Source organism: Bos javanicus, chromosome 13, assembly GCF_032452875.1.
Source record: "Bos javanicus breed banteng chromosome 13, ARS-OSU_banteng_1.0, whole genome shotgun sequence".
NCBI lineage: Eukaryota > Metazoa > Chordata > Mammalia > Artiodactyla > Bovidae > Bos > Bos javanicus.
The window spans coordinates 10,023,931-10,049,854 of record NC_083880.1 but is presented as its reverse complement, the minus strand read 5'-3'; the positions used below and the strand labels follow the sequence as shown (position 1 = coordinate 10,049,854).

Genomic DNA, 25,924 nt, shown 5'->3' with positions numbered 1-25,924 from the left:
CTGAGAGAGAAACAACTCAGGGTAAGAGACATTGGTGACTGCGGTCTTGTATGGGGTGGTGGGGAAGGAGGCTTTGGGGCAGAGCCCTGTGGAAGTGAGGGCCGAGCCCTGTGGAAGTGAGGGCCACGTTTTGTGTGCATTGAAGGCAGGCCTTCTCTCCTGAGGCAGATTTCATTCCCCAGGGAACATTTCTCGGTGTCTGGGGACATCTCAGCCTTGGGGGAGGGATGCGTCTCACTGGCATATGGAGGGCAGAGGCCAGGGACAAGCCTAAGGATCCTGCAGTGAACAGAGCGGCCCTGCATGCGGAGAACCATCTGGTTCAAAATGTCAGGCTGCCAGGGTCGGGAAACCTAGTCGGGGAAGGGGAAGAGTAGACAAGAACAGAGGAAACAGTGGCCACAAAAGCAGAAGGGAACCCCCTTAGGAACCCCTGAGGTGGGAGCAGGTTTGGAGAGCAGCAAGAAGCTGGGGTTTGCAGAGAGGAGGGTGCTGGGGGCGAGTGGCAGGAGGTCAGGGAGCGGTGAGGGCACACAGAGCTCTGTAGAACCTTGCAAAGATTTTGGCTGTGACAGAGCAAAGGAGGCCACACAATTGACCCTTGCAGAGGAGGGGCCAGCCCTGACATCCCTCTGGCTGCAGAGGAGAGCGTGGCCCCTGGCTTGGGCACGGGCTGGAGCAGCCAGGATTACTGTGGCCATCTTGCTGGAGGTGCTGGTGCTTGGGGCCAGGGAGCAGTGTGGTGCTGTGGTTTGTTGTTAGATTGGGTGCATATTTTGAAGCTAGAGTCAGTAATGAGTGTTGAAGGGTTTAGAGAAAGACATGTGCAAAGGACAACTTTTTTTAAACTTTTTGTTTTGTATTGGAGTATAGCTGATTAACAATGTTGTATTAGTTTCACGTGAACAACAGAGGGACTCAGCCATACATACACACGTATCCCTCAAACTCCCCTCCCATCCAGGCTGCCACAAAGCACTGAGCAGTGTCCCATGTGCTATGCAGCAGGTCCTTATTGGTTATCCATTTCAAATACAGCAGTGTGTAGTGTACGTGCAGTTAGTTACTCCCTAACTATCCCTTCTCCCTATCCTTCTCCCTGGCAACCGTAAGCTTGTTCTCTAAGTCTGTGAATCTTTGTTTCATAAATAAGTTCATTTGTATCTTCTCTTTTTAGATTCTGCATATAAGGGATGTCATATGATATTGCTCCTTCTCTGTCTGGCTCACTTTACTTAATATAATATTTTCTAGATCCATCCATTGGAGAAGGAAATGGCAACCCAATCCATTGCCTGGAGAATCCCAGGGACAGGGGAGCCTGGTGGGCTGCTGTCTATGGGGTCGCACAGGGTCAGACACGACTGAAGTGACTTAGCAGCAGCAGCAGCAGATCCATCCATGTTGCTGCAAATGGCACGATTTCATTCTTCTTAATGACTGATGAATAGTCCATGATACATGTATCACATCTCCATAATCCATTCCCCTGTCAATGGACATTCAGTTGCTTCCACGTCTTGGCTGTTGTAAACAGTAGGACAGCCTAGTTTTTGGTCCAAGCAACTGTAAAGAAGATTGGCATTTACCGAGAAGGGCTGGTGTGCAGGTGTGGCAGGCAGTGGGAATCAAGGATTGAGCTTTCGAGGTGTTAAGTTTGAGCTGCCTGCTTGGCGTTGCCAAAGGTATATCGAGGCAGGGGGGTTTGTACACGAGGGTGGAGTTTTAAGGGAGAGGTCTTCCTTCCTTTCCCTTAATTTGAGATTTGAGCATCGTTAGCATGCAGTTGAGCTCTCTATGTCTGTAGATTCTGCATCCATGGATTCAGCCTACCACTGATGGAAAATGTTTTGGGGAAAAAAACTTCAGATAGTTCCCCAAGATAAAACTTGAACTTGCCTTGCTCCAGCAAATATGTGCATAGCATTTTCACTATGTTTGCAATGACTTGCGTAGCATTTACATTGTATTAGGTATTATAAATAGTCTAAAGATGACTTAAAAGTACAAGGGAGGATGTGTGTAGAATATATGCAAATCATGTGTTTTTATATAAGGGACATGAGCGTCCTTGGATCTTGGTATATGAGGAGGTCCTGGAACCAACCCCCTCTAGGTTATACAGGGATGACTGTGTAGATTGCTAGTAAATTCAGGAGACTGTCGAGTCCCTGGGATCAAAGACTCCATGAAACTGGAGAGTGCCAGAGGGAGGAAGTGGAGGACCACAAGTAGGGAAGTCTTTGGAGGTGGTTTCCTCTGCAGGGGCACAGAGAAGTTGGTGGTAGCTGGAGGGCAATGCAGGGCCAAGGGAGGTGGTGGCGGTGCTTGGTGGGAGCCCTGTGGGTGGGGGTGGTCAGTGGGTAGAAGGTGGTGCAGACACCGAGGGTTAGCTGCCTCTGGTCCGTGGTAGATAATGCACAGGAAGGGGTTGCTGTCATAGACACGCAGAGATGGACCCTAGTCACCGGCAAGAAGAACCAACGAATCAGGAGACATCTAGAAATTAAGTGAAGTAAAGGTTCTGAAGAGGGGGGGGAAGATTACCTTGTAGTCAACTGGTCCCAGACCCCTTCCTCAGGAAGGCAAGATTTGAGCTTAGCTTCGTGTGAGTGTGTGTATGTGCATTTATAACATATGTATATGAATCTTTATCTGGCAATAAATGTAATTCATTTTATATTGAGCTTTTTATTTGTTCCAAGCTCGCTTTGCCCACCATATGCCAGGATTTCAGCACGAAGTTTATGATCCTTTTTTCTTGCAGTTTTTTTCGTGAGCGATAAAAGCATCGCTCATTTTTAACACTTTGTGCTCATGCTTGTGCTCAGTCGGTCTGACTCTTTGCGACCCTGTGGACTATAGCCTGCCGGGCTCCTCTGTCCACGGGATTTCCTAGGCAAGAATACCAGAGTGGGAAAAAAAAAAGAATACTGGAATGGGTTGCCGTTGCTTTCTCTAGGGGATCATCCCCACCCAGGGTCGAACCCCTGTCTCCTTCGGCTCTTATACTGCAGGTGGATTCTTTTCTGACCCAGTGGAGAAACCTGTGTTAAGTCTAACAAGCACCTAACAGGAAGTTCTCTTTTCCCAAAGTAACCTGTTCCTTTTCTTTCCCTCCTAATTCCAGGAACAGACTCTGGCCCTAAGGAAGGAGGGGATTGGGGTTGTTTTGGACTCCGAGCTGCCCCATCTGATCGGCATCTATGACGACCTTCTGAGCACTGGCATGATCCTGTATCACTTGAAGGTAGGAACTGCTTACCTGGAACGTCCTCAGTTTGGTTTCAGCTTTTTCTCAGACACTGGCAAGGTTTAGTGTAATACTCCATGTCCATGAACACGCTGTGACGGTAAAGAATGTGCAACAAATCCTTGAGCTCTTTGGGGATTTTCAGCAGTTCATTGGGATTCTCTGGCATTAGAAATTCCTGTTTTATGTCATCCTAAAACTAAATGAAGATCCATTCCCTTTGCCTTCTAATTTGTAGAACCAGTAAGAGGGAGGTAAGGAACAAAAAGACAGACTTAGGAAGAAAAGCTACCAGCACCGAAACTGCGATTGCTTGTATGTACAGTTTTCCGGTCCCTCAGGTTAATTATGAAGTTTTGTCTGAAAGTCACTCAGTCATGTCCGACTCTTTATGACCCCTTGGACTGTAGCCCACCGGGCTCCTCTGTCCATGGGATTTTTCAGGCAAGAATACTGGAGTGGGTTGCCATTTCCTTCTCCAGTGGATCTTCCTGACCCAGGGGTCAAACTAGGGCCCCCTCTGTTGCAGGCAGATTCTTGAACCACCAGGTCCCACCTACGTGATTGGGCCTGCTCCCAGAGTAGCCCTTTCATGAGATAAGAATTTCCTTATCTGCATCAGCCGTGGGCTCTGTAACCTTGACTTCAGTATCTTTTCTCTGATCCATGACTTACAATGGGAAGAGTATCATACTGTGTTTTGTGGGCTCCCCTAAACCGTATGTTTAGACACAAAGAAACCCCTGGCTGCTGGAGGAGAGACTTGTTAGAAACGATTGGGAACAGCCATGGGATTGCAGTCATGGGCAGGTTACTGGTGCTGAAACAGGAGGCCAGCCTTGCCGAGCCCTGAGCCTCAGGAGTCCTGTGTCCTTTTCCAGATACCACATGCTGTGGCTACAGAGCCTCAGGGGACTCTGCCTGGGCCAGAACTTGCCCACCTGTCAGCAGGTTTCTGGGGCTTCCATGAAAGATGGAGAAGAGACCGTTCTTCATGTTCTTACTAATAAATGTTGCTTGGCTTTTCTCCCTAGGAAGGTCAGACACATGTCGGCAGAGAAGATGCTTCAACAGAACAAGATATCGGTGAGAATCTTTATCGGCTTCCTCTCCCCAGTGGTTTTTAAGAAATCATTTAATGAACTTGCTTTTGAATGACTGACTTTGAAGTAATTATAAAAAAGAAAACATTTCAAATGCAGCATTGATCAGAATGTGTATTTCCATAATTTTGAACTCAGCTCAAATGACCAACACCGAACACTTAGTTTAGTGAATAGAATGGAGCTGCGAATCCTCTCCCCATGCCCCACAGGCTTTCTGTCCTCAGCCACATCTTTCAAGTGGGCTTTCTTTACACCACTCGGCTCTTGTCGCAGTGGAGATATCCTAACAGGTACAGATAAAAGATACAAGATCCTTTAACGGGAAATTCTTCGCACACAGGCAAGGACAGAAAGCAGGGTACACACATGCCCAGCGTTCACACACACAGAGCAGCACTTCCTGGCTTTTCCCACAGTCTCTGTGAGGTACCCGGCTAACCGGTGCTTTAACCCCTGAGCCCAGTGAGGTCTTGCCAGGCTTTATAGAGTAAAGTGGAGCGTGCATGTGGTGATGGTGGACTGTGTGTGTGTGTGGAGGGGCAAGGTGGGGATTGGCAGGGGAAGAATTGTATCTTTTCAGCTGGCTTTTAGAAATGCTGGCAGTGAACTTGCTTTCTTGCCCAGTGTAAGCTGTTAATCAAGTCTACACGTATTTACTGTTTATCATGAATTTGGGAGAGCTGGGAACCAATTCCTGGAAGTCTCTGGGCGAAACTAGGCATCAGGCCTCTTCTTCTCACCGTTAAGTTATGTGTTGACAAGTTACGTGTTGACCTTAGGGTTTGCTGTACGTGATGCTGAGTGCCCAGCACACGTGTTTTCTGTGAACAGAAAAGTTCTGTTCACAGTGCAGGTCTGTGGAGCATAGTGGAAGCTGTTTGGTTTGTGCTTCTGAGCAGTTGGCCAGGAACTGCGCCTGAAATTGTGTAGGTTTGTGTGACCGGGGTTTGTGTCTGTGCCTGGCCACGTGTCACCAGGAGGGTGGTTGGGTGGGAGTAGGTAGCCCTTGGCAGCCACACGCTCTGAGAGGTCTGTGGAGGTCAAGTTCACCTCAGGATTTCTGGAGACTTCTTGGGCCTCCCAAGATTCATGCCCTCCCACGTTCACCTTTCACCTTTGATCTGTGCTCCTGGAATGCAATGTCGGTAAGAGTGGAGGCCACAGTAAGTCTTTGAACCATGGGGCCATCTGTCCCTTCCATTTTACTGGGACCTTCGGGTACTGGAGGAGGAAGTTATTTAGACTCGAGCAAAGCGTGTCAGTGGTAATCAGCTAAGTCACGTTACTCAGCTGTTTTTTCCCTGAAGGTGAAATCCTTTGTTTCAGGTGAGATCCAGACCCACTGAGTGACATGCAAAAGCTTGTTCTGTCAGTTGATGCTGTGAACTCCTGAGTTCAGTTTTCTCACTAAACATAAGTGTTCCCCTCACAGTTCAAACTGAGAAAATAAAGGAAGGTTGGGAATCATTGCACCAGGTACCAATGTACATATTTTCTTCCTTTGTTTTCCCGTCTCAGTTCTTCACGGCCTCGACTTGGAGAGTGAGCACTGCATCTTTGAGAATGTTGGGGGGACGGTGACTCTGATCCCCCTGAGTGGGTCCCAGTGCTCTGTGAACGGTGTTCAGATCACGGAGGCCACACACCTCAATCAAGGTATTGGCTTTTGGTTCTCAATCTTTGTACATGTGTTTTCTTAAAAACAAGTTGGTTAGGTAAGGGGAATGTGTGCATCCTAGGACTAATTACTGTTCAGGTATAAAAAGGATGGAGACTGTTGGCTTCATCAGACTCTTCTCTGTTTTGCTGGAGTATTTCTTTATAAAATGCCCGTTGTCTTGTTGAGTTAAACTTCTGTGTTGTGGCTTAAAAGTTACTGCTGCGATGAAACTAATGACTTTAAAGGAATTTATTGAGTTAAAAAAAGTGCCCTTCAAGTGCAAGTCCTTAACACGATTGCTTCTTTTAATAATTTTATTACCTTATTTATATTCTTTTTATGACCAATTGTAACTATAACACACAGGATCTTGTATAAAATCTTTTTTTAATTTTGAAGTAATTTCTGTGTTACAGAAAGTTTGCAAGGACTTTTTCAGGACATTTGAGAGTTAATTGCTCAGGGTCCCTGAGTACTTCAGTGTGTTTCCTTCAAGCAGTGGTGGTCTTGTACATAATTCCAAGGCAGCCGTCCAAACAGAGGAAGGAACAAGTGCGTCCCCACCGCCTGACTTCAGACACCCTTTGAGCTTGGCTGTTTGTCCCAACAGTGTCCGTAACTCTGTTGCCACGTCTCTCTAGTCTCCTTTAGTCTGGACGTGTTCCTTGGTCTTTCCTTGACTTTTATGACTATGGCAGTTTTGAAAACTGCAGGTCAGATACGCTGTGGGCTGTCCTGCATAAATGTAGAATTTATCTGATGGTTCCTTGTGATTTGACTACTACCATTTTTTGACAGGAACGTCAGAGGAATGATGCTGCAGTTTTCTCACGTCTTGTTACCTGATTTCTCTTTGTCGCGTCACTGAGGGTATTCATGTTGATCATTTAATTAAGGAGCAGGATGCTAGGCTTCTTCACTGTAAAGTTAATCTTCCCCCCTTTCTAGTTAATAAGGATATCAGGAAGGTACTTCAGAATCGTAAATATTCTGTTCTGTGTCCTACTTGCGCCCTCTGGTTTTGAATCAGTTGGGTTTTTTTGAGGAGGGGAGGTGGTCTGATTTAATTGTTATTCCGATGGCTGCCATGTGGTGATTTTCTTCTTTGTACACTTATCAGTTGGCTTTTTACTGTAAGAAAGAGCTTTCTTTTATTGCTATTTATTTGTTCATTTATTTAAATCAGTAAAGTTATATGTGTTGCTATTTTATTGGTGAGTTTGGTCATTTTCTATTATTGCTTATTTTGATGCCCAAATTGTCCTGGATTTGGCCAGTGGGAATTCTTTCAAGTTGTTTTTTGTGTTCTTTTGGTTTGTCCCCATTGTCTGTGATTAGTTCTGTACTTTCTGACAAATGAGGTATTCCAGGCTCATCTTTCACTTTCCTGGAATCAGCCAGTTCTGCTTCCTTTTAGTGGAGAGTGGGATTTAAAAACCAAGATCTGGGCACTAGATGTGCTCATTGAAGTATTGCTGCTCACATCAGAGTTAGGAAAAATATGTATGTGTGTATAACATATACAACTACACTTCTCTATCTGTTTATATTGATGCATTGAAATATCTGTATTTCAGTACCTGTATTTCTAACCAGGAGTTCATACCCAATACCTCTAATTCCAACCCAGTACCATAGAATTCTTTCTAGTTTTCTCCTTTTTCTTATTTGTAGCCCCTTTTTTGACGGTGATGAACTGGACTCCTGTTATGTAACCGGCATCCCATCACTTCTGCCCTCTCCTCATTCTAGGACCCTTCTCTTCTTGCTCAGGCTGTGACGCCCCATGCTGGGCCACCGGTGCCCTCACCCTTCTGGGGCAGACACAGCTTCCTCACCTCACGCTGAAACTGCCTTCCTTTCCCAGTCTGATGCTTGCTTTGTCCGGCCCTGTCTAATTGCTTTCGTACTGAACTTTGCAAGAATGAGAGGAAGAAAGACGTCGACATGATAATCTTAAGCTCTTTTTGGTATATTATACATAGTTTTTATAGTTAGTTTTTCATGCTTACATACTATATCTGTGATATAGGAATTGTACGGATGGGGTCTGGAAAGCATGTAGTTTATTGGTGTTAGTGAAGTTATACAATAAATCAGTTGCAGGGAGTTATCTTAGAAGCAGAGTACATGGAGCATGGACGAAGTGATCACGCTTTCTTAGGAAGTACAGAGAGTCCATTGGAGACATTCTAAAACCCGCTGATGGAGCACCCGCCCATGGACCATCTCCAAATCATCCACCCATTCATCTAACCATTGATGTCTCCATCACTTTTCACTCTCAGTATTTTTCAGTTTCAAGGCTAATTGAGCTTGGAAGACAGCTGGTGCCCTGGAACTGGCCAGGAAGGCAGGAGTAGTTGACCAGCCCAAACAGAGGACGAGTGAGAGCCTGGTGATCATCACCAAAGCAGCATTCCCTGCTCTTTTGCAGCCAGGACAATGGCCCTGGCAATAAGGGCAGTACTGCTTGCCAGGCAGCACTGTTAATCATGGTGAGAAGCTGTCTCTGCCCTGGGCTCAGGAAGTCACCATAACTGGCTGGCAGACAAAACGTCACCGTGTAAGGCTCTTCAGTGGCAGCCCCTGCCCGGGAACACACAGGCCCGCGTGTGAACAGCAGGGCTAACTAGAGGGCACCCAGTTGACAGATGACCCCGCAAATGAATTCTGTAACTGGATCTGGACCACAGCCAGACCACCTGGCTGTCCTCTGTCAGGGCCTTAGGACCTCAGGGGAGGGTCCTGCTGCTGTTGCTTCAGGCAGCGGGGTGGTGCAGGGGTCATGATGAGAGGCGAGGATGTGTCTCCATGTCGTGCAGAGACCTCTGTGCTGGCTGCGTCTCCCTCAGTTGGGTCAGAGGGAGGTGCCCTTGTGACGATGATGGCGTTGACTGTTACAGAATTTTATGAGCAACTTGTACTGGTTTTCAGTATCCTTGTTAATGCATGAGTGCACCTCTGGAATCATTTTGAAATATCTCATGCTTCTGAGGTTCACTGGTGTATAAAGTGTAGACCTAATTTAATTTTTCCCCACATTGGTATACCATTAGCATAAACCTTCCCACCACCTCCCTTATGAAGAAACTTAGTTTACCAAAAATAAAAAGTCATGTCTGTTTCTTGGCTCTCTACTCTGTTCCAGGACTCTTGTGTTTCTACTTTTGTGCTTATATCACACAGTCTAAATGCTTGTTGTGTTATGTTGCTGCTGTTACCCAGTTGCTAAACTGTGTCCAGCTCTTTGTGACCCCATGGACTGCAGCACGCCAGGCTTCCCTATCTTCTTCTCTCTCTCAGAGTCTGCTCAGATGCATGTTCATTGAGTTGGGGGTGCTATCTAACCATCTCATCCTCTGCTGCCCCTTCTCCTTTTGCCTTCAATCTTTCCAGCATCAGGGTCTTTTCAAATGAGTCAGCTCTTTGCATCAAGTGGCCAAAGTATTGGAGTTTCAGCTTCATCATCAGTTCTACAATACTTATATATTATATTATAATACGCTATAATTTCTGTTTTTATCTGGGTAGTTTTTCTGCTATTCATGCCTCTTAATTTTTTCAAAGAAATTTTAGAATTGTTTTGTTGTACTAAAATGTCCTTTGAGAAGTTAAGATTCTAATTTCATTCAGTTTGCTCACATTTAAAAAAAATGTATTTCCATCTTGACACTTGGGTTTATTCACTATGCCTCTTCTCATATTTGAATTTTCATCTATTTTCTCCAATAAAATTGAAGGTTTTTAATTTATGTGCTTGTTGAACTGTGTTTATTCATGTATACAAAATTCTGAACGTAGCTGTGTACATTAACTGCTCAAAAACAGAAAGGAAAAAACCCTTTCTTATATTTATTCTATAATCATCTGTTTCGATCATTTTGGGCACAAAGGGCCTTTGAAGATATTGATTTAAAACTGGGTGGAAAAGAGGCCCACAGAATTCTGTTGTCTGGCTCCAGGACTTCTGAGTGCATTGCTCTTCCAGATGCAGCCTGGTGTGTCTGTGGAATCACTCACAGGGAGTTAGAGAAGGAGTTATAGTTGAGATTGGTTTGGGGACATTCTTTAGCATGAGCAGTGCTTGAATACAAATAGCCCACAGATGTCGGTGTCAACTGCTGGATCTACCTGGCTGTGTTTTCCGGCCATCAGGCAGTCTCCTCCTGTGCATTCCCTGCTCCAGTCGTGTTTCCCTGGAGCATCTAGAACTTATAGCACCCACAGTCCTGGCCATTGGATGCTGAGAAGGCTGCTGAGCAACCTAATGAAATTCCAGTGACCACCTGCCATGTTATGGGTTAGTCTCTTGTGGATTTTCCTGGAAGCTGACTGTTATGTGTAATGATATTTTTGTGAGAAAATGATTCCAGAGTTCTAAACGACGTATTGAAAAAGGGACTTTTAGAGCATATCTTGTTTCATATGTGAACAGCCTAAAATTTAGTGTTTTGTATTGGAGTTACCTTCCTCATCCCGTAAAAATTACTAGCTTATTCATTTAGTTCATGGAAATGGCTTATAATTCCATTGTTGTTCAGTCATTAAGTCATGTCCAGCTCTTTGTGACCCCATGGACCAGAGCACGCCAAGCTTCCAAGTGAGCTCATGTTCTCGTCCACTGAGTCCGGGATGCTATCTAATAGCGTTATTCCTTCATCATTCCATTGCCGTCTGTTTATGTAGTGATGATTATGTCTCTGGTTCTCTTGTGGAATGGAGCATGGAAGGTAAATAATATCTCCTGTGCAGTGTTTTCATTAAGTGATTTTAAAATCTTAAAACTTATAAAGTCCATCTGAAAAATATGCCTATTCGAGTTTTAGGAATGGCTAGAACTAAATTTTTGAACTTTGCATGGAAGCTACGACATGTCCAAGGAAAGTAGGAGTCCTAATTGGCATTTAAGGTTAACTTGAATTGTCAGGACTATCTTCCCCTTCGGGCACTCTTAATTGTTTTATTACCCTGGTGGCATGGTTTTCAGACCTGATGGGCTGAGTTCCTCTGGAATTCTACTCTGTTGCTCAGCAGCTTTCTCAGTGTGGATGTTAATGAAATTGACAGAGAAATGCTAAAGCATTAAAACACAGTGCATTAAATATAAATGCCATAGTAGGTCTTAGGGCAGAGAAACGTAAGCTGACTTTATGTTTCAGGGCATTACAGAAGAGAGGTAAAATGGTAACTTAAAAAAAAAAACCCTGCACACTTTAAGACTGTAAGATCCCTTCAAGGGAAAAACGTGTACTTTTCTTTGGAAAAGTAAGGGTTAGAATTCTCCATTTAAATTTTCTTGAAAAAAATTTTTTTTTCGAAGATTACTAAAGTAAGAACTGGAACATGTTTTTTAAACAGAGAAAATATTATATATTGTTTGTGGTTACAAAACATATAGCAAAAATAAAAAGATATGAATGAGACACATGCCTACTTCTTCAAAAATTTTGTTGAAGTATAGTTGACTTACACTATTGTGTTTAATTTCTGCTATGCAGCAAAGTGACTCAGTTATACATATGTATTCTTTTACATATTCTCTTCCATTATGGTTTGTCACAGGATATTGAATATAGTTCTCTGTGTTCCACAGTTGGGCCTTGTTATTTATCCATTCAGTAATCCCAAGCTCCCACGCCATCCCTCCTTTACTCCCCTCTCCCTTGGCAATCACAAGTCTGTTCTTTATGCCGTGAGTCTGTCTCCATTTCATACATATGTTCATTTGTGTAGTATTTTAGATTCTACATCTAAGTGATATCATTTGGTATTTGTTTTTCTCTAGGTCCATCCATGTTACTGCAAATACATTATTTCATTCTTTTTAATGGCTGAGTGATATTCCATTCTATGTATGTACCACATCTCCTAGTTATCTGTTCACCTGTCGATGGATATTTAGATTGCTTCCACGTCCTGGGTATTGTAGCTGGTGCTGCTATGAACGTTGGGTGCATGTACCTTTTAGAATTGTGGCTTTGTCTGGGTATATACCCAGGGTGGCATTGCTGGATCTTATGGACACATGCCTATTTTAGAATAGTATTAATCTTTGGAGAGAAGTGAGGAGGGGCTTAATCAGGCAGAAATTCAGGAGCATGTTCAGCTATAAGATTTTATTTTTAAAGAAAAACCAAACTCCTCAAAAGGTATATGCACTTTATTAAAACCTAATAATAACAGGAACATAGATTAAAAACAGCAGGGTATTCATACTCCAAAAACTACCTTGGCTTTTTTACTCATGAAGTCATTTTTTTAAAAATTAAAAAAAAATTTTTTTTCATGAAACTATTTTTTTCCCCTAATTTTATTTTATTTTTAAACTTTACATAATTGTATTAGTTTTGCCAAATATCAAAATGAATCCGCCACAGGATGGGGAACACATGAAACTATTTTTAAGTAAAGGTATCAAGAACAGAGACTGCAGATATTAAAATATAACATGATTTAACTGTATTAACTCTGCATTTGACTGGATTTATGGTTCACTAGCAGCTTCCTATCTTTTTACCAGTCTCTAGTATATTGTTGGGCTTCCCTTGTAACTCAGTTGGTAAAGAATCCACCTACAATGCAGGAGACCCGGGTTCGATTCCTGGGTTGGGAAGGTCCCCTGGAGAAGGAAATGGCGACCCACTCCAGTATTCTTGCCTGGAGAATCCCATGGACTGTATGTAGCCTGCCAGGCTCTTCTGTCCATGGGGTCGCAAGAGTCGGACACGACTTAGTGTCTAAACCACCACCACCAGTATATTGCTGGTGCTTGCATGCTCAGTCACTCAATCGTGTCCAACTCTCTGTGACTCTGTGGACTGTAACCTGCCAGGCTCCTCTGTCCATGAGATTTCCCAGGCAAGAATACTGTAGTAGGTTGCCATTTTCTTTCAGGGAATCTTCTCAACTTAGGGATTGAACACACGTCTCCTACCTTGCAAATTCTGTATTACTGAGCCATGTGGGAAGCCCCAGTAAATATTGCTGATACTTGGTATTTAAATGTCTCTTTCATTAGTATATTAGTATTCATTTGGAAATGTGCTGGTTAGGCTGTGCCATTAAAAAGCACATCATGTAGTAATTCCCATTTCCTTATAAAAATTACCTAATACACTTGTGAATGTCAAGTAACGCTAAGTCACTTCAGTCGTGTCCGACTCTGTGCGACCCCCTAGACGGCAGCCCACCAGGCTCCCCCATCCCTGAGGTTCTCCAGGCAAGAACAACTAGTAGGAGATTTATCTGTGTTTAGCAGATTGTCACCATTGGCAGGGGAAATTTTTTTACCTGTATCGGTCAACTGCCTTAACTTCATTCAGATTGCATAAATAGTAGTTCCTCTGCCTTAATTACAGGAATGTTTTAATCTGGTAAAGTCATTAGAAAGAAACGTATTTGCTAATACTCTGAAAAGTAACTGTGATGACATGTATATTGTATATGTCTAGGACTCTGCACCTGAAGCCTTTCGCCTCTTTCTTGGGTCCCTCTAGGGACAGTGGTGGGATTTGCAGCGTCGCATCTAACCTTGCTCTTCAGTGGATGTGTTCTATGAAGTGTAGTTTCTCTCACTCCCATGATTCCATAGAAAGAGGAGGCCTTTGCCAGAGAATAAAGGATGCATTGACTCAGGTGTCTAATCCCTGGGCCTTGAGTTGTTTTTGATAGAGTCTCAGATCTTAGTTTTTTTTTTTCCATTTTTTCATATGTTTAATATGAAATGTACAAAAACCAAATGAGGTATCATTAAAAATGTATTTCAACGTTTGTCTTAGAATTGCTAGGAATTGTTCTTTCTTACTTTAATTATTTTTTTTTCTTTTTACTCCAGTATGTATATATTAAAGGTGATCGTTGCTAAACGTAGTGAATTTTCCATTCAGCAGCAGTGGACTCCGCTCATCTGGCTGGTTTGTCAGAGCCATTGCTCGCTCACCTCTCCTGTGAGCAGTGCTGCAGCAAGTCCGTCCAGGGACCTCACCCTTCAGTGCATTTGAATGTGCCATGCTTCAGCGCCAAAATGTACTGGCATGTATTCCAGCTCTTGGAGGGAGCAGGTGGAGTGGAACTCAGGAGCCTTGATAGCATTCTCATCTGCCGAAGGGCTGCTATGAATTTTCAATGACAAATTACAAAAGAATTTTAGTGCAACTAGAAAGGGAGATGAATTTTCAAGCAGTTTAGCCAAGCTGTCTGGAGAACAGAAGAGACCTTCCACACTTCACAGAAAGCCAGCAGATCACACTGTCTCATCTCCCCTTCAACTCCCTTGCCCTTCCCTTAAGCTGTCGTTAGACATCTTCCTCTAATTGGAGATCCGCAAAGCTGACACCTGTCACTTGCATGTGTGTGATTACTTCAGGAGAGACTGTTGAGCATCAGAGACCTAACTATTCTTAAAGACTATACCCAAAGCCAGCAGTTTTAGTGTGTCCCCAGATCAGCACGGTCAGCATTACCTGGGCGGGGGAGCCTTTCAAAATGCAATTTCCTAGGCCCCATCGCTGACCCACCCAATCAGAACATCTGGAGATGGGCCAAGCAATCTAGATTCTTTTGACCCCACAAGTCCTACAGGTGACTCTGATGCACACTCTAGAATGAAGACCAAGGGTGACCACACATTCTTGCCCCAGGCTTTGGCCCAGGAGACAACCATATGTCAGTTTCTTTAAACCCTTCTCTTCTCTTGTCTGCATCTTTACATTTATTATTCGTGATCTCTCACAACTGAGGTGGAGGGTGCTGCTCCACGATGGGCAGAACCAAAACTTGTCCTCTAGAGCAGCTTCAGACTGATGAGAAAGGACAGATTTACCCAAAGCTGAGTTCCAAAATGAATGAATTTGTCATAATGGTCCTTGGTGAAAAGTGACTTAGATATACTTGGCCAAAGTGTCTATGAAGAATTATCTAAAGGCTGGAAAGTGGGTGAGGTGGGGAGCAGAGTAGCGGGAGACCAAGTAACCTTGGCTGCTGAGTCGTGGCAGATTTGTAGCATTCCCAGATCCCAGGCTGGTGGCATGGATTTTCTGCAGAAGGTGCTCACCAGTCAGGGCAACAAGAACGTATTCATGGAGGTGAAGGACAGCCCAGTTTTTATGTAGTCCAGAGGAGGCTTGAGGGTGAGCCATAAAGAAAAGGAGTTGATACAGTTAGGAGACTGTCCGTGTTTAGGGAGAGGGGAAAAGAGGGCATTTTGGAAGGAAGGCTAGAATATGGACAGCTTGGTGGGTGTTGGAAGCAAGAGCTGAATAGTTGAGATTGTTACTGACAGAGTAAGCTGTATTGCTGGTAACAGAGTATGAGCTACCAGGTATGAATGGAAAGAAAATGGCAGTCAGCGCTCTGTATGTGGTTTTGCATCCCAGTGAATCCAGCCAACAACTGCAGATTAAAACTATTCAGGGAAAAAGTTCCAGAAAGCAAAACTTCAAATTTTCCATGCTCTGGCGGTTATTTACATATCATTTACATTGTATTTACAACTATTTACATAGCATTTACACTCTGTTAGATACTCTAAGTAAGCTGGAGTAGTTTAAAGTGTACAGGAGGCAGTGTGTAGGTATATGCAGGTACTAGGCCCTTCTACATAGTGATTTAGCAGCAGCAGCAGCAGGCCCTTCTACATAAGGGACGTGAGCGTCCTGGACACTGGTCTCCCTGGGGGTGAGGGGAGGCAATGATCTGGACAAACCCCCATGGATACTGAAGGGCCACTGTGCTGAGAGTTTGACCACTTAGTGTACTATCTTCCATTCAGTGCTGCAGAATCTAATATTTTCTTGTCTACTGTATCTCCCCCGAGGCTTTAAGAGGAAAAGATGCATCTCCCACTCACCTCACACCCACGCACATGCAACTAAAAATGGCTTTGGCGGGGATGGGACTGGCGCATCTTGAAATTTTATAAAGCTCCACACTAAACCTGTGTACACAGTTGGGAGCAAATGATCCTTGTTGATTATTTGGCTAGCAATCTCAATAATGAAGACCGAAAATCAGTTTTCTTTATTCTCCAGAGTCCCAGAATATAATTTGCAATTTTCACTTCACCAGAAGTGAACAAGGGGCTTCCCTGATAGCTCAGTTGGTAAAGTATCTGCCTGCAATGCAGGAGACCCTGGTGTGATTTCTGGGTCAGGAAGATCCCCTAGAGAAGGGATAGGCCACCCACTCTAGTATTCTTGGGTTTCCCTTGTGGCTCAGCTGGTAAAGAATCCACCTGCAATGTGGGAGATCTGGGTTTGATCCCTGGGTTGGGAAGATCCTCTGGAGAAGGGAAAGGCTACCCACTCCAGTATTCTGGCCTGGAGAATTCCATGGACAGTCGATGAGGTCGCAAAGAGTCCAACACAACTGAGTGACGAAGTAAAAAAAATAAAGTAAAAAAGTGGTTTATCTAAAGCAGCAAGTTGCAAATCCACATTTGAATATAAACATTGAAAAGGAGAGTACAGGGCCCAGGTGGCTGTTTGGTAAGGTGTCACATGCATTTACATCCTTCACAAATGCTAATGGGCCATCTGATGACAAGCTTTATACCTGCTATGTTTGATGCCCAGTGCAAGGCACTCACCTGAGCCAGCTGTCAGGCCCAAGCCATATGACCTGTAAGAATGTGTTAGTGTTCGTGTAAAAATTTCATGCCCTCCACCAGCACCATGACAAATCTTAAGTCTTCCCTGTCTTGCTGTCCAAAACCACTTTTGAGATAGAGGGAAATTGCTGTATTTCAGGTGTCTTAAAAGCTAGTGTCACAAGAGTCCCCGACCTAGGACATATTATGTCAAATGTTCTTAAGTATTGGCACGTGTTAGTGGACATTAGACTCTGTCAGGTGATGGACAGGGAGGCCTGGTGTGCTGCGATTCATGGGGTCGCAGAGTAGGACACGACTGAGCAACTGAACTGAAATGAACTGAGGTCCCCTAATTGGTGCTGTCATCTTAACTTATTTTAGTGTTAAGTGTTTTAAAGATCCTTTATATGACTTAAAATTATCATACACAAGGAAAGTTTCTTTTAGCTTGAACTAGGAAATGAGAGCTTCACCTGTTCTACCTCACTCAACTTTTCATGTGATACCATTCCAGAAAATTTTTCCAGACAAGAGCTTTGCTTTTCTTTTTTTTATCTTTAAACTTTTTAAAAATTTATTTTTAATTGGAGGGTAATTGCTTTACCGTATTGTGTTGGTTTCTGCTATACAACACTGTGAGTCAGCCTTAAGAATACACATATCCCTTGCCCCTTGAGCCTCCCTCCCACCCCCTCATCGCACCCTGCTTTTCTGACTGTTGTATGGAAAATGAAAACTTGACCTTCATTGAGAGTGGTTGTGCAAGGCCTTATATTGTGTGTATACTGGGGAGGAAGTTGCTGAGGAGGGGCTTTCAGAACTAGGATTAAATGCAGAATTTGGAGCCCTGAAGCACAGTTTCAAATGGTCCCCTGTTTTTTTTGGCCAGGAAGCTCATATTACATTTGACCTTGCCCTTTTGGGAATACAGTTGTCTTATGTGTTTTTATTAATGGTAACTTAGAATGAAATAATTCAAACACCATCGCCTCAGAAATATTTATTTGACACCTTTTGATTTCAAACAGTTGATTTATTTGGGCTGTAGCAGAATTAGAAAAATCTCACATGAAATTTGAGGACTGTAATTAATAGTGATATTAGTGATTATTATCACGACACTCCTTAGAAATCAGTAGAAATGTTTATGTGATTAATTTTTTTCAGCGTGCCTGAAATATTAAGATGGAAAATCTCCTATGAAGTCTTGTTCAGTGGTTTCATTCACAGGAGATGTCAGTAAAGCTGTTTTTTCTGTTAATGAGGGTCTTTGTCTACCTTTTATAATGTTTTTGCTCCATCCCCTTTTAAGACTACCTGGGATTTGTCTGTCCTCAAGTATTTAACAGGATCTCAAGGGATCTCAAAGATGCCATCATATATTTCAAGGAGGTTTAGCTACACTCTGAACATGCAAATTAAGTGCATCACAGAAAGTCCATCTGCTGTGATTAATCGCATTAACCTCAGATGAAGGAGTCAATCACAGTTAGAAAATTTGAGACCTAGAAGGAAGTGTTGAGGACTTGATGAGGGCCCTGAGCCCTTGAGGGTTTACTGCAGGCAGAACACAGGCGCTGGGTCTCTTACGAAGGCCTTGCACACCAGTCACTCTCATCCATTCCTTTGTTGCCTCTTTCCCTTCAGCTTTTTGCTTTTTAAATATACTCACAAGTCTCCTTTAAACAAAAATATCCCATGGGATCTGTCATCTCCCTGCTCCAGCCAGCATGAACTCTTTCTCTTCATACACAGACAACTTCTTTTTCTCTTTCTGTTTTGTTTTATTGAAGTGTAGTTGATTGATGGGTCAAGTAAACAGAAGAATACACAAACTTCTTGAATGAGTTGTGTGCTCGGGAGACCCCGACCATGACTTCCCTGGCTTCTGAGGTTTTCCTTCTCCCCCTCTGATGACCCTTCTCTGTTCACTGTAGGGGTTCATCCTCTTCTACTCAGCTGTTAAAAGCTGAGTTCCTTTAGGTACTCGGCATTGGGCTCTCTTGATTCCCACCTTTCTGTCCTCTCCCCAGGTGACTTTCCCACAGCTGTGGCTTCCTTTATTAGAGATGACTCAAATATAGAGAGAGATGTAGCACACTCTCATGCACACACATATATGCACATGTGTGTGTACACATTCCTACCTAGTATCTGTAGAGATGCATATGTTTATATGTACACGTGTATATGCACAGATCTTAGATAGAGATATACATATGTATGTGTGTGTAGCCATCTGTCTGTATATTTTGAGGTCTGTATCTCATGTAATTTTTTTTGGTTATTGTTAGGATTAAAAAGCAATTCTTAACTTTCTAAATTTCTTCATTTCCATCATTTAACAGAATGTACTTGACAAAAACCAGGGGTTCTTTCAAAAGTATACTTGCCAGCATCAGGAAAACATCTTAAAATATTCTATATTTCAGCACAGAACACCAGATTATCAAAAATTCGCATGAGTAGTCAAGGCTATGGTTTTTCCTGTAGTCATGTATGGATGTGAGAATTGGACTGTGAAGAAGGCTGAGCACTGAAGAATTGATGCTTTTGAACTGTGGTGTTGGAGAAGACTCTTGAGAGTCCCTTGGACTGCAAGGAGATCCAACCAGTCCATTCTGAAGGAGATCAACCCTGGGATTACTTTGGAAGGAATGATGCTAAAGCTGAAACTCCAGTACTTTGGCCACCTCATGCGAAGAGTTGACTCATTGGAAAAGACTCTGATGCTGGGAGGGATTGGGGGCAGGAGGAGAAGGGGACGACAGAGGATGAGATGGCTGGATGGCATCACTGACTCGATGGACGTGAGTCTGGGTGAACTCCGGGAGTTGGTGATGGACAGGGAGGCTTGGCGTGCTGCGATTCATGGGGTTGCAAAGAGTCGGACACGACTGAGCGACTGATCTGATCTGATCTGATATGTGTATATATGTGTATATATGTATATGAGTAAGTAGGTATGAAGGTGGGTAGGTTTGTAGATGGACAGATTGAGAGAGCTCCCAGCGGTTCTTCTGGAGCTTCACGCCCTTCTACCTGCAAAAGGCATCTCAAATTCATTATGTCTAAAACCAAACTCAGTATTTCTGCCCCAACCCAAGCTTGATCCTTTTCAGGTGTTCTCATTCAGTGTGAACAGCTCCCCAGCCAAGAGCCGTCTTCCTCACCAGCATGAGTCCTGGCCATGTTATCTCCGGGTGTCTCCCAGTCTGCTCATTTCCCTTCCTTTTATGCCTCCCTCTCACCCAGTGCTGAGCCGCCAGCATCTTTGACCCAGACAGCTGCAATAGTCACCTGCCTTGTTTATCTACATCTCTTGCTCTCTGGTTCATTTTTCAAACAGTAGAAAGAGTTGGACTTGAAACTCAAGTCCAGTCACGTGATGCTGCTGCTGCACAAGGGCCTTCAGGTCTTCCTGTTGCTTGGACATGAAATCCAAGGCGCCTCACTGTGTGCTGAGGGACTCCGCGTGCCCTGTCCCTCCCTGCCTCTCAAGTCTCATCTTGGGCAGTACTGTCCTCGGTTTCTGCTTCTGTGTCTCCCATCATCATCGTCTGTTCCTGTCTCTGCTGCATTTGCTCTCCTGTGCCCCGCCCCCCGCCCCCCCCCCCCACCCCCCCGCCGCCGCCCCGCCCCGCGCTTGTCTGAGGCACCGCCTCCCGCAGGGCATCCTTCCTAACCTCTCCTTGCACCCCGCTCCGTTCTCAGGTGCCCCATGAGCCCGAGGCAGCGCCTCGCTCCTTCGATTGCGGCTCTGCGTTTGCTGGTGAAGTTGTTTGCTACGGGACCTCTCTCTCCTTATTTACAAGCTCCCTGAGGACAAGGCGTGTGTCTAACTCGTTCCTCTTTGCATCCTCACCCCTAGTGCTTGTCACAGTGATGAGCACAGTAAGTACCCACTCAGTATCTGTTGAGTGAATGGATGCACAGCGGCATCTTGTAAGAAGGAAGCACTGCCAGTAGGTTTGTTCCGGAAAGGAATATAGTGGAGGAAAGAGAAGGGACCAGCCTTAACGGAGTCCCTTTTACGTGCCAAGCAGTTTTTACACATTATGTGGATGGAAGCAAGGAACAGTCACCGGTGGTTTTGTTTTCTTTTATAACTCCTCAAAGAGATTTTTATGTGTATTTCATGCACATACATGGGTGGCAAGATTATTTTCATTCATTTAATACAATATGAAATATGTCTCTGAGATACTATCCTATTTTTCCATTAACATATTTTAGCAATTTTCAACTTGCATGGCTGGACATTTGATTAACAGGAAAAAAAATTCGATTAGAGGTAATTAACACCTCAAATGAGATTGCCTTATTAATCTCTAATGTCACTTTAAGAGCATTAAATACACATATATCCTGGGCACGGCTGTTTGATTTTTGACTTTCTTTGTGGCACACAGTTTTGAGTCCCAGTCATAAAAGGCATGGGAAACACCTTTCTTCATTATGGTCACGGTGCCTTTCCATAATTGGGAAATATATGAATACAGTTTTATGTGAGGAGGATAAGCAGATTGTTGGGTGGATAATATCCACTGCTGCCCTTCTGAGTCTCCCCAAACTGTATCCTTCTGCTCTTGGCTCCATTTCTGCTAAATAACAGTAGTCACCAGAACCAGTACTTTGGTTACTCCCTTGGTTATGATCCAAACCCATTAGGTTTTAACTGTATTGGATTTGAAGCTCCTTTGAGATTCTGAGACAGTATGTGAAGTAGGCATATGGATATGCTGGTCTGAAGCTCCAGAGTGGCCATGTGGGATATTGATGCTACCTTCAGGGTCCAGGGGGAGCTGGTACCCAATAGACACTGATGGCTGTGGCCAACCAGAAGTCACGTGCCCTGTCCAGGGGAGGCAGCCGGCAGCAGCCCAGTGACAGTACTGACCTCCTGACACCAGATCCCCTAATTTTTGAAGGGAAGCCAGAAACTCAGACTTTTATTTGAGAACTGTGGAGTTTTCACTGTTGATTTTTTTTTTTTTATTTAAATTTGCATGGGGCACACAAAACACATCCAGGACCTGAATTTTTTTCTCTGACCTTTGTGTTGCAAATTCTTTATCCTGGCTGCTAGTTCTCTGCGGTCTCTTTCTACCTCATCTGTCCAATATGGGTTCTTGCTGCTATTTCACATGCCCTGTGTTTTGGCTGGATTTGACTGTCCTTTCTCAAGTCTCAGGAGACCCATCTCTGGTCTCAGGCCTAGCCCCTCTCCCTGGTCACCCTCACATGGGCACCTCTCTTGTCCTCTGCTTGTCCTGTGAGACCCAGCAGAGGACCTCGATGCCAGAGTCTGTCTCCCCATCCTGCACCCTGATGAACTCATCTCTTTGATCCTTCATGGTTGAAGACTCCTCATACAAATGTCTCATCTTCACATATACGTTGCCTTCATTTTCAGGGCACAGGTTGAACATGGGGTCTGTTCTGAAGGCTTAATAGACTCTCAGGTGTGATATGTGCTTGTGTGCTAAGTTGCTTCAGTCATGTCCAACTCTGGGCAACCTATGGACTGTAGCCCACCAGGCTCCTCTGTCCATGGGATTCTCCAGGCAAGAATCCTGGAGTGGGTTGCCACGCCCTACTTCAGGTGATCTTCCCAACCCAGGGATCTAACCTGGGTTGGATCTTATGACTCCTGCATTGATTGGCGGGTGGGACCAGCTCAGATAGTGCATCTTTTAACTGCTTCCAGGGACGGGGAGTTCACTGCTTCCTGTGACATCTGGGCAAGCTTTGACAGCTCCGACCTTAGAAAGTGCCTTTTTGCTTATTGGCTTAGTCAAGCTGAAAGTTGCCTCCGCACCTAATGATTTTGTCACCCTTGTGCATTTACATTCCATCCTTTTTCCCTTTGTACAGTTTGGAGCCTTGTCAGTCAGAAGGAGCCCTTCTTGTGTGTCTAATGTAGCCATTTCAGTTTTAACAGGATTTTCACAAGGAGCAGCGTCTTTACAGGAAATAGACGCTCCACGTGCACGTTTTCTTTCCTGTCAAATTCTGAGGGAGATGTTAGTAACAGCGGCCTGTGCTCTGGCAGTTTCACTGTGTTTTTTCTTTTGAAAGCACCATCTTTTGAGGTTTTTGCTTCATTGGCATTAATAAACATTTCCTAAATTGGTGACCCTAGGCTTTGTTTGCTTTCCCAACATCTCTTTGGTGAACTGCTTTCTGTTTTTCTTCTCAACAGTCAAAAGTCTAATTATTTGTATATTAAGTTTTGAATCTTGTATGATTTTGTAGTACGTAAACCCCTCACTTCTGCCCTGGGTGACATAAATATTGTGACACTTGGCTGTAAAAAATAAAAGCATTTGAAGGTTTAGAATTGGCTGGTGTAAGCAGACTTTTGGGATGAAAGCCTCCTCTCATTCCTGGGAATCCCATCTCAGCCGTGGAATTCCATGTTAGAGTGTCCTCCGCTGACCAGGTTGCTCACTGTAAACTCATTGCTATTTCTGTGTGTTCTTAGGTGCCATGATCCTCTTGGGAAGAACCAACATGTTTCGTTTTAACCACCCAAAGGAGGCCGCCAAGCTCAGGGAGAAGAGGAAGGTGAGCAGCGTGGAATCTCAGGGAGTCAGGTCCACTCTGGGGGGAGCTGGGGGTGGGGGAAGAGGGGTCTCCGCTTTGGCTCTAGCAATTAGACTTCCTGGGGCAGGAACCAGCCCGCAGTCTGGATTGACTCCAGGGAGTTGGTTTCCCCGCGGACGGTGGGCTGGTTGAGTAGAATAGCGAGAGAGGTACCGCATGGGAGGAGACAGGCGGCTCTCCAGCCTCCTCTTAGGCCCTGCGTCCCCATCCCCCGAAAGGGGGTGGACACCCTCTCACATTAAGTGGAGGGTGCCACTCGGGAGTGTCTGTTTTAAGAGTTACTTCCAGATCAGAATCACTTTCATCTAAAACTTTGCTCACTGCTTATTTTCATTCCCAGTAAGTTGGATTTTGATCGGGCTGTGAAGCAGAGAAGGGGTGAGTTTAGGACAGGTGAACACCTGGAAGAGATTGCAGCTTGTTTGGATGGGGACATCCAGGGGCGCTTGAAGCGCTAGATGGGGATGTGGGCCAAGGAGCAGAGAGGGAAGGGAAGGGGTGAGAGGGAGAGACTCTGTCTAGCTCTAGTGCACTGTGCTGAGCTTAGATGGAGGAAGAGAATCAAGTCAGAGCAGAGATGTCTGTGCGGCAGGCACCGTGCGGAGCCTCCCTGTGAACCACTTTGTGTCCACAGAGGCCGTTGGTGCCCCCAAGTCACAGACGAGTGAGAGGAGAGACTAAGACTGGCCTGTCCTGTGGCCAGCAAGTGGGGATCAGGGACTTGAGCCCTGAATGCCGGCCCAGATGTGTTAGCCCCTCACACGGGGTGTCAGCCCCCCACCCCCGAGTCACATGGCCCCTCACACGGGGTGTCAGCCCCCCACACCAAGTCACATGGCCCCTCACACGGGGTGTCAGCCCCCCGCCCCGAGTCACAGCCCCTCACACAGGGTGTCGGTCCCCCGCCCCGAGTCACAGCCCCTCACACAGGGTGTCGGTCCCCCGCCCCGAGTCACACTGCCCCTCACACGGGGCGTCGGCCCCCCGCCCCGAGTCACACGGCTCCTCACACGGGGTGTCGGCCCCCACCCCAAGTCACACGGCCCCTCACATGGGGCATCGGCCCCCCGCCCCGAGTCACAGCCCCTCACATGGGGCATCGGCCCCCTGCCCCAAGTCACATGGCCCCTCACACAGGGTGTCGGACCCCTGCCCCAAGTCACATCCCCTCACACAGGGTGTCAGCCCCCTGCCCAAAGTCACACCCCCTCACACGGGGTGTCAGCCCCCCGCCCTGAGTGACACAGCCCCTCACACAGAGTGTCAGCTCCCCTCCCAGAGTCACAGTCCCTCACACAGGGTGTCAGCCCCCTGCCCTGAGTCACACAGTCCCTCACATAGAGTGTCAGCCCCCTGCCCCGAGTCACAGCCCCTCACACAGGGTTTCAGCCCCCCGCCCCAAGTCACACAGCCCCTCACAGAGGGTTTCAGCCCCGTGCCCCGAGTCACAGCCCCTCACGCAGGGTGTCAGCCCCCCGCCCCGAGTCACACAGCCCCTCACACAGGGTTTCAGCCCCCCGCCCCGAGTCACACAGCCCCTCACACAGGGTTTCAGCCCCCCGCCCCGAGTCACACAGCCCCTCACACAGGGTTTTAGCCCCGTGCCCCGAGTCACAGCCCCTCACGCAGGGTGTCAGCCCCCCCACCCTGAGTCACTCAGTCCCTCACCCATGGTGTCAGCCCCCGGCCCCGAGTCACTCATTCCTCACCCAGGGTTGTCAGCTCCCCTCCCTGAGTCACAGCCCCTCACACGGGGTGTCAGGCCCCACCCGAGTCACAGCCCCTCACACAGGGTGTCAGCCCCCCGCCCTGAGTCCCACGGCCCCTCACACAGGGTGTCAGCCCCCCGCCCTGAGTCCCACGGCCCCTCACACAGGGTGTCAGCCCCCCGCCCTGAGTCCCACGGCCCCTCACACAGGGGGTCAGCCCCCCGCCCTGAGTCCCACAGCCCCTCACATGAGGCGTCGGCTCCCCGCCCCGAGTCTCTCAGCCCCGCGCCTCAGCCTGCTTTTCCAGGACTGCCGGGTCCCCCGTGACCTAGGTGGGAATAACTAGAAAGCGCAGTCCCCACCCCAGCCTTCTGTGGGCCACTGCTTCCAGCCTCTGAGCCTCCTGTCTGCTCAGCCCAGGTCTCCCTGGAGGGCCCTTTGGGGACCCCGTTGCAGGGAGGAGAGGGAAGGAAGCAGGCCTGCCTGTAACCTTCTGTGGGAGCAGAGCACAGCGTTTGCTCTCCTGGTCTCCCTCCTCCTCCCCGTCCCTCTTTGTCACTCATTGGGTGTGGGTGCTGCTGCCAGGGCCCTACTCCTGCCAGAGCATGGGCGTGCCAGGGATGCCAGAATACCCTCTTCCCTGGATGCAACAGCAGGTCAGGGAGCCCCTCGGGGCTGAGTGGCTCCGGTGCGGGGGTGAGACCCTGCTAGCCTTAGCGGGGGGCTTGGGTTCCGGATAGACCCCGGGCCTGGCTGCCTCAGCTTCCGTCCTCAGAGGGCGCAGTTGTGTGTGGGCTCCAAGGGGTGCTGGGCCCCTCACTGCCTCTCCCAGGAGAGAGGCGTGCGCACAGAGCACAGCCTTCTCCTGCCGCTGAGGTAACCGCTCTGCCCTGTGTCTGCTCTTAGAGCGGCCTTCTGTCCTCTCTCAGCTTGTCCATGAGTGACCTGTCCAAGTCCCGCGAGAACCTCTCCGCCGTCATGCTGTACAACCCAGGG

The 25,924-nt window shown here is 46.2% G+C and overlaps 1 protein-coding gene across 12 annotated transcripts in view; it reads left to right on the top strand.

The window, feature by feature from the left end:
* Positions 1 to 25,924, top strand: part of KIF16B (kinesin family member 16B) — a 308,034-nt gene that overhangs the window by 151,410 nt on the left and 130,700 nt on the right. For 10 of the 12 annotated variants that reach the window (XM_061435656.1, XM_061435655.1, XM_061435659.1 and 7 more), the window contains 5 exons: positions 3,131 to 3,250; positions 4,288 to 4,339; positions 5,878 to 6,015; positions 23,098 to 23,180; positions 25,835 to 25,923. In XM_061435656.1, coding sequence (XP_061291640.1) covers positions 3,131 to 3,250; positions 4,288 to 4,339; positions 5,878 to 6,015; positions 23,098 to 23,180; positions 25,835 to 25,923 — 482 coding nt within the window. Of the gene's footprint in view, positions 1 to 3,130; positions 3,251 to 4,287; positions 4,340 to 5,877; positions 6,016 to 23,097; positions 23,181 to 25,834; position 25,924 lie in introns of those variants that run through there. The other 2 variants (XM_061435658.1, XM_061435657.1) reach the window with 1 other exon arrangement.